The 8,656-nt window shown below is 45.8% G+C and overlaps 1 protein-coding gene across 6 annotated transcripts in view; it reads right to left on the bottom strand.

Moving 5' to 3' along the window:
• ESCO1 (establishment of sister chromatid cohesion N-acetyltransferase 1) overlaps nt 1-2,387 on the bottom strand; it is a 31,508-nt gene extending 29,121 nt beyond the window's left edge. For 4 of the 6 annotated variants that reach the window (XR_012054103.1, XR_012054102.1, XM_072924565.1 and 1 more), the window contains exon 1: nt 2,236-2,387. Coding sequence is in view for 2 of the 6 variants with exons in the window: in XM_072924565.1 (XP_072780666.1) it covers nt 2,236-2,377 (142 nt within the window). In the remaining 4 variants the exon portion in view is untranslated. Of the gene's footprint in view, nt 1-1,391; nt 1,517-2,235 lie in introns of all 6 variants that reach the window. The other 2 variants (XM_072924566.1, XM_030266076.4) reach the window with 2 other exon arrangements.
• Nucleotides 2,388-8,656: the final 6,269 nt, after the last annotated feature.

The raw sequence follows: 8,656 nt of genomic DNA on the forward strand, positions 1-8,656 counted from the left end.
AGTTACCAAGTTCAGTAGATGCTACAATAGAACTTCACAGACATCAGCAACCACCTACAACTTCTAATATGACTTAAGCTACAAATCAGAGATGGAAAGCCTAGAAAGTAGCATTGTTAGAGGCATTTGCCTTGGGCAAATAAAGACAATGTTTTCATGAGAATTGAAGTGATGTTAATGATGCAGAAGTTACTCTGCACAAGAGTCTGAAAGCTAACAGAGATTCTTGATAAAAATATCTTCACAGATTTGGCTGATCATCCCTCTCATATACATTTCTGACTTGTGAAACTTTTCAGTTCCCTTATTCAAAGACACCATTATTGTATTATGGTATAGGTAATAATTGTTCATAAAGTTTCACTAATAACTTTATAAAATAAAGTTTACTGGAAGACACAGTGGTTAGAACTTTCACGTCACCTTTTTCAATCAAGAATTACCTATTAATTTTTGTCGCTCTCAGACTTACAGATTATATACAGGTTTCTATAAAACTACATTGCTTTTCAAACCTTAACTGATCTGATGTTAAATCGGACACATTTTTACGTTCAAATAGGAACAATCCACTGGTTTTGTAACACAGACCAGACACTATCAGTTCATTACAACTAAAGAATGACTTCCAGTACTGACAAATGAACGTCTTTCCCCAACAATTTGAAAGATATTTATGTTAAGCTCTTTTTAATAACTGAACATTATCCAAAAGGAAAAAGTAAACAACTGTACTTTTTCTTCTCTTTAGACTTTATATTGTCCTTAACCTCATTTTCATTTATCCACTTATGAAATCATTTCTAACCATGCAAAACTGGTAATTTTGTTAAAAAGTTGATGAAAAACTCAGATTCCAGACACCAGTGCTGTCTTCTGACCTTCTCCTTTAAAGAAGATACATTATAAACAACCCATATTTGAGGTTTATTTTTTAAATTCTACCCAGAGAAGAAATCTCTAATAGCACTTTCTGTGCTATTTTCATGTCTCTCCCTAAGGAGCAGGTCGTAGAATTTACGTGCCTACATTCTAATGGCTCATAAGCTCCATGACACCTCACAAGCCTATGGGGTTTCCCCCAGCCAAAGGAAACCCATCAGAGATGCAGTATGGTCACTCATCCTGAAAATAGCAGCCCTAATTGCTGAATAGGTCTTTGGTCTCTTAGAGCACAACACCTACCCTCAGAATTTGAGAATATCATGACACTGTATATACCTGGACCTTCTTTGGCTTTTTCCAGACATGCCATGGCAGACTTGGGGAAGACTTACAAGTATAAAACAGAAAGTACAAAACTTCCCTCACTGGCACTCCTTCTCAGGCCGCTAAAAAATACACTCTCCTCCCACGGAGCTCTTGAACAGTAATTTCTTTCCTCCTAATACCTTGTACAGCAGAGCAAAGTCTTTTCCAGACATTCCAGAACTGGCAGTCTCTGCCCTGGAGAAGTCACCCTCTAGTAAAAGCCGGATTATGGAAAGCAGGGAAGACATAGAAGTGCAGGAACAAACTAGAACACGAGCAAAGAAAGGCTTGGTGCAAGAAGTACGGGGGGGGGGGGGAGAGCACGAAAACAAAACAGAGCAAACAAAAACCTCAGACCCAAAAAAACCCAAACCAACAAACGAACAAAACAGAGAAACGCGAGCCCCACAGCTTCCAGTCCTTAGAGCAGAGGCTGAGGCAGGTTGCCCACCAGCTGGACAGGGCGCGGGTGTCTCGAACCTGAGTCGTCCCGGCTGAGGGCCACGGCAGCGCCCGGCAGCCCCTACGGCACAACTCAGGACGGAGGGGAGGGGAGGGGAGGAGAAGGGAAGGGAGGGGAAGGGAAGGGAAGGGGAAGGGAGGGCTCCAAGCGTGGCCCGGTGTCAGCGGCCCCAGCGCCCCGCGGTGACAGCCCTCGCGGGGCAGGGCCTGGCGGTGGGACCCCGCTGCCGGCCGGCAGCTCCCGCGGCCAGGGCCGCCGGGGCAGGCGGCGATGCCGGGATAAGGCCGGGCGCTCGCCGCGGCTCCCGCCCGCGACTGGGCACGGCCGGCCCGCTCCCCCCGCGACAGCGGCGGGCAGGCCCGGGGAGGAGCCGCCGCGGGCGGGGGCTCGGGGGGCAGCGGGCACGGGGCAGCCGGGGGTGAGGGGACCCGGCGGGAGACGGGTGGGATGGGGAGTGTGGAGGTCAGCAACTTCCTCAGCGCCCCTTCTCCCGCCCCTCCGGTCTGCCGACGGCCGCTTACCTCGCAGGGGTGTCAGCGACGTGCCGGCGCTGGCGGAGGCGGCGAGCCCGAGCCTCGAACCCGCCCACAGCCGGGCACCGCCGCGGCACCGCCCCGTCCCGCCCGCCCGCCGCCGGCCCAGCCTCCCGGCGGGACGCGGCATCTTCCGGCGGGAGGCGGAACGGGAGGGCGGGAAGCGGCATCCGTGGCGCATGCGCAGCCGCCTCTGAGGGTGTCTGCCGTATGGGGACGTTAAGTAAGGAATGCAGAGACGGTACTAATTAAAACACCCATCTAAGGACTGGAGGGTGTTTACAAGAGCACGTATTGACAGGACAGGGGGGAATGGCTTCAAACCGAGAGAGAGTAGGTTTAGGCTAGGTATTAGGAAGAAATTCTTCTCTGCGAGGGGATGAGGCACTGGAACAGGTTGCCCAGAGAAGTTGATACCCCATCCCTGGAAGTGTTCCAGGGCAGGCTGGATGGAGCTCTTAGCAACCTGGTCTAGTGGGAAGTGCCCCTGCCCACAGCAAGGGGGTTGGAACCAGAGGATGTTTAAGCTCCCCTTTTGGGGGTGATGTCCAGTGGCTCAGCCCGCTCGCACTGCCGCGTGCCCAGGTGGGTTGTCCGAGCCTCGTCCTTCGCCAAAATCAAAGGGAGCCAGTGGGGCCAAAGTGACTGCGGTGGTGGCCTGCACTATGTCAGTGGCTGACACCTCACAGCTGGCAGCTGTAGTGAAATGAAGAGTCAGCTGAAGAGTCAGCTGGGAAGGGGTCTCATCAATGTGTATAAATATCCAAAGGGAGGGTGTCAACAGGATGGAGTCAGGGTCTCCTTGGTGGTTCTGTGTTCATTTCTCTTGGGGTTCCTAGGTCAGGGTGACCCCAAGAGGTTGAAAAGAGTCTTGGTTCCCTTTCCCTAGCCCGACACAGCCAATGAAGGAGCCTGAAATGCTTCCGATTGCATTTTCAAGGTTGTTTATTTCTTCTTATCTAAACATTCTTTCTCTGACCTGCCGAGCTCTAGCTAGCAAGTCCACCATGGCCATCTGCCGTGCCCTCTCGGGCGCTGTTTACCTTTTATATCAAAAGTTACATATAGTCTGTTTATAACAATGCACCAGTATCTAACATCTATGTTGGACAGTGTGCCCCCCATCCCAAATCAATATAAAAGTGTCACCACCCCACCAAGACATGGAGGACAAGATGAAGGAGAAAAAGGCTAGGACACGCCCAAATTCCTCCATCTTGTACCCCCTTGAACACCATTCTAAAATCCCAAAATTCTACTTTTCCACCCTGTGTTAGTTCAAATATCACACTACTAAAACCCTTGTGACTTGTAATTCCTCATACAAAATTGACAGTTTTTTCCACAGGCTAAAATCAAAGCCACAAGCTGTTTTTGACTTCATGCCAGGATCTCCAAGACCCCTGCCAGGGTCTTGAGACAGCCAGGGGAGCCAGAAGGCTGTCCTGGACTCCGACAGTTCTAAGCCGCAGGACAAGAGGCAATGGGCAGAAACTGATGCACAGGAAGCTCCATGTGAACATGAAGAACTTTACTGTGCGGGTGACTGTGGACTGGAACAGATTGCCCAGAGAGGTTGTGGAGTCCCCCTCACTGGAGACACTCAAGAACCATCTGGACACAATTCTGTGCCATGTGCTCTAGGATAACTCTGCTTGGGCAGGAAGGTTGGACCAGATGACCCTCTGTGCTCTTTTCCAACCTGACCAATTCCATGTTTTGGTGATTCTGAGTCCCACCAAGTTCCTGGTGGTATTAACAACAGATGTCCTTGTAGCAGCGTTTCCTTTGTGTTTGTGGGCCCCTTCTCACAATTATGTTTGCACACACCTTTGAAAACCTTACTGAGCTGTGCAGTTGTGCAGGCAGCTGCCAGCCCCCTTGGTACAGGTGTCAGGGTATGTCACTTAGCTGTAAAGCAGGATGGATGCTTGTCTGTGTCTAGAGATTAAAGAGTGTTCTTGGATCTGTCTTGGTCCTGCACCAAGATGGGTGCACTCCTCTCTCCAGAGCACTGAGTTCACTCAGTGAGCTGCCCTTTTGAGTCCATTTGTCCAACTTGTTTTGCTTTCCTAAGTCCAGCAGTAACTCGGAAGATGCCAGTAGCTCTATTGTTTTGTGTATTCTGCACAGTGTTTCACAACTCACTCTATAGCATAACCACCTATTTGTCGTTTTTGCAACCGTCTAGGATATTTCAGTCCTTACTACACTTGTAAAGTGTTTATACCTCACCAAACCTTATGTCATGGCTTCTTTGCCTCAGGATATTTATGGGTCTGAGCTTGTTGTCTGCATTGGCAAGTATGAGAAGTTCTGAAGAAAAAGCTGAAGATTTGACATCCGCGCCACTGATGTGGCAGTCCAGACCAGCTTTTGTCACTATGGATGCAGTGACAACTAGAGTTTGAATATACTGAGTATATTCTGGGGATGTAACTGTGGGTTTGGCTTCCTTCAAAAGGAATCAATTATGCACACTCTGAGACCCTGGATGGTTAGTGGGAGCCATCAGAGGATTCCCTTCAAAAGTGAGTTGCTGATCCTAACTAGAATACTAATGCAGAGGTACCTCATGCATACCTAGTGTGCTTCATCCATATTATATTCCTAGGGGTAACCTGGATTAGGTCCTACCTGAAATGCACATAAGTGTATCAAGATCTCAACATTCAGTATCTTTGCTCCACAGATTCTGACATACCCACTCCTATCAGTCTATACTTGCCAGTATAGTGACAGCCTCCATTTATTTGACTGTGAATTCACCTAGTGATGTGTATACACCACTGGAGAACAGTGTGATGAATCTCAGCCAATAGCCATGAAAAGTTTTAGAAGAAAAGGTACTATGTGATGGGTTTCTCCCAGAGATTTCTGATTTCCTTTACAATTTCTGGTTACAGCTCATTGATCTAAAGGAGACCACAGAAGTATTTTATTATTTGGTTCTGTAAATACTCATTTGTTAATGCTTGAAGTATTTTTAAAAGGGCTATTTTTGTTTTTATAATAAACTTTCTAGGTCTGTTTTATAATCTTCAAAACATTTTAGTGATTTCTATTGTTATCACATTTATGGGATAGTTGGAAATTGCTGTCAAATTTCTGACTAGCATAAATTTCTTCATATAAATATCAAATTTACCTGGAGATACTCTGTTTTGCCTGTAAAGTTTTCCTGGAACAAGGAAATGCATTCCTTGATAAGTCCTCTTTCTGGACACACTTCATTGAAGCACCGTTTGTACTGGATAAATGGGAATTTTCAGCAGCTGTAGGTTTTTTTTTAAAGCTGATAGAAGATGTTATTTATAACTCCCTGTAGCAGCTCCTCTTTAATGCATGATAATCTGCTGTGACTTTACAATGAATGCAGCCACATGTGGTCTCCTGCTCTCCTTCAGTAACCAAATATTTTCCAGATGAAGGATATTTTAATCACTAGGCTGCATGTAAATTTCCTGAAGGGTGATAAAGCATTTCTTTATGTTACCATTATCTTTATAAATTTAAAATTATGTTTTCCCATATCTCTTTCTTAGGAACATGAAGCAAGTAAGTCTAGATTTTCTTCAATCCTTCCAAGAGATAGGAATTTGCTGTACAGCAGGGAAATAGTAAAGTAGCAGGCATTCTTATAAAGCATTAAATTGCAAAATTTGGAAAAACTTATTTCATGGGATAGAAGAATATCAGTAATTTTCCTGTTTTCCACAGAAGGTGGCAGCATTCTGAAGCACTGATGTCAGTGTGAACTTGCTAGCAAATTGCCGTTGTTGAAAGAACACAAACTTTACAGAAATTTCCTCTCCTTGGAGGCTGTGTTGAATATAAACAGGAATGCTTGGGCATGAATTGTTGTTGAACTGGGGAACCTGGGGAGGGAAGAGAAACTACATTCACATAGGTGGAGTATGTAAGTAGGATAGATTTAACCCCAAAAGATTTAACCCCTTGGTTAATTTAGCCATGTTTATTTACACCATTGCAGTCATACTGCCGGAGTGCCTCTTGTCTGAAGCTACGTGAAAAATTACTTCTTCTAGGTTATGCCTTTTTTCATGGAATAACTCAGCTGATAATGGATCACTCCACTAAATGCAGAGAATGTCCTGGGAGATGACTGTCACCAGAGAGTGGAAGCTTCTGTTATTTTCTCCATTTCCTTTGCCCACCACCAGCAGTGTTCTCCAGCTCATTTAACCAAGCCAGCCTCCATCTAAGCACCTGAGTGACCCCCATAGACATGCAAATGTAACCTCCTGAGCTAGCAAAAAAACTAAACAAAAACAAATAAAGCCAGTGGAAAAACTGAGTCATATTCTAGCAGAGTAAGAAAGGCTGTATGACTGGAATCAGGATAAGAAAAGACAGGGGAGGAGGAAGCGCAAGCCTTCCCCTTTTGGCATGAGGGAGCTGTTAACATTGACAGCTGCTTGTGAAACCGCAGCCTTAGGGCGGGCTGCATAGTTACAGGATTGAGCTCTTGATCCCAAACTCAATCCCAGCGGTCCTACCAGCACGCAGGTTTTACAGCCCCCTTTGACACGCAAACGCCCTTCCCACCCTGCCCTCCTTTTTATCAGACATCTCATCTGAGCAAGGAAGTGGTGACAGACAACCAAAAGGCAGGAGCTGCTTAACCTTTCACCGGTAATTAACCTTGCAAGCACCGCTAGAGCCTCAGAATGCCTCAGACAGATGAGGTAAAGCCACACGGGAAGCTCATTTAAACCAAATGACTGGCTTCCTAATCACTACATATACAGAACATTTAAGGAACTGGAGGATCAGCTGAGACAGCACAGGGCTACGATTTTCCTCCTTTCAGCTGATTCAAAAAGTCTCTCTATCCTAGGAGGAGGGGAGAAGTTGATTTTTGCATCTCCAGTAGAAGGAATGAGACAGGAAAATTGGATCCTTAAGAGGAAGAGGTGCTTGTCAATGAAGGACCACTATATGCTTAGCAGATTTTTCCTTTCCTTCTGTTGGAATGAAAATTAAACAACAACAACAACCCAAACCCAAAAAGTGGCTGAGATATTCCACAGCAGATTGGCTACAACAGAGTTACATGGGGAGACCCAGCATGTATGCTGGAGGTCAGTAGCAAGTTCCCAGGCTGAGTCTCTTGGGCTTCTTTATGCCTTCCTCTTTCTTATTCATTGCCTCGAGCATTCCAAGGCTCTTTTTTACAAGCTGGCATGCTGGGAGAACCCCAGAAAGTGGCACAGGTTGAAGTGTGCCGGTGTGTTACAGCAGCTCGATGACTCAGGGAACAACTGTTTCGTTTTTTCCCCTCGGGGTGATGAGGCACTGAGTTGAAGAGACCTGAGGAGAAGGGAGTACAGTGCTGAAGGTCTTCTTCCTGGCAGGTGTGAGTCCCTGGCAGGAGTCAGGCAGCTACAGGAGTTGTAGGTGAAAGAGGCAGTTCCCTTCTGGAATTCCCGTGCAGAGGGCACGTGGGACAGCAAGGATTGGATGCCCTCGCAGCCTGGAGTTAAAGAGCTTTACAGGGCAGTTATTGAAAAAGTAGGGGGCCGTGTTCAAAATGGGAGGAGTTAGAATTTGAATAGTTGGTTTTCTTTTGGTGTTTTCCTTTTTGCAGGAAAGCAGGAAAAAAATGGGCTGGGACTTGTCCACTTTGCTTGCACCTGGAATGTGACTTGATTGGTTTTTTTATTGGTTTTATTTTTCCCAGGGGAAGAGGGGAACAGGAATAAAAAGAACTGCAGATAGCTACATCTGGAGGGAAAGCTGGTATAGGCTTATAGAAATTTGTGTCCAGGACAAAAAATCAATATATCTATGAGTGGTACACAGGGGTCCAGACCATTCCAGAAAAAGGAGAGGAGGCTGTTATCTGAAACATTGGGAACTGCTGAGATAAAGTAAGCTGTTCCATTCTGTTGGTTTGAAGGGCTCAAACAGTTGAGATCTCAGCTGGAAATTGCAGCATGAAGAAAGTAAGGAGAAGCTTCCTGAACCACTTCTGGGGAATAATTCCTGATTGTGGAGCCCTTTTCCAGTCTCTGTAATGATGAGTCTTAGATCTAGAGTGACTGCACTCTGCAATAGTCAGCATGTTGGTCCCTGAAGTGTGACACTCAGTGCCACATTGACAGGACCATTGATCTGCCTGGAGTCACTGCTGCTTTATTGGCATTTTCTTGACACTAGCTCCTGTGGAGTTGTAGACTCATCCACAGCCCTTTCTGCTAAGTATTTTAAATGGTGCTATTAAGTGTCTTGGTTTCTGAAAAAAGCATTAATTCTTCTGTTTAGTGTGGAATGTATACAATAGATTAGTTTCTTTGTATTTAAAGAACCATATTTGTCTATTGGAAATTTTCAGGTTTTTGAAGTATTTTCTTCTTTTTTTTTCTTTCTTTTTTTTTTTTTTTTT

The sequence above is a fragment of the Taeniopygia guttata genome, chromosome 2, assembly GCF_048771995.1.
Source record: "Taeniopygia guttata chromosome 2, bTaeGut7.mat, whole genome shotgun sequence".
Classification (NCBI taxonomy): Eukaryota; Metazoa; Chordata; class Aves; order Passeriformes; family Estrildidae; genus Taeniopygia; species Taeniopygia guttata.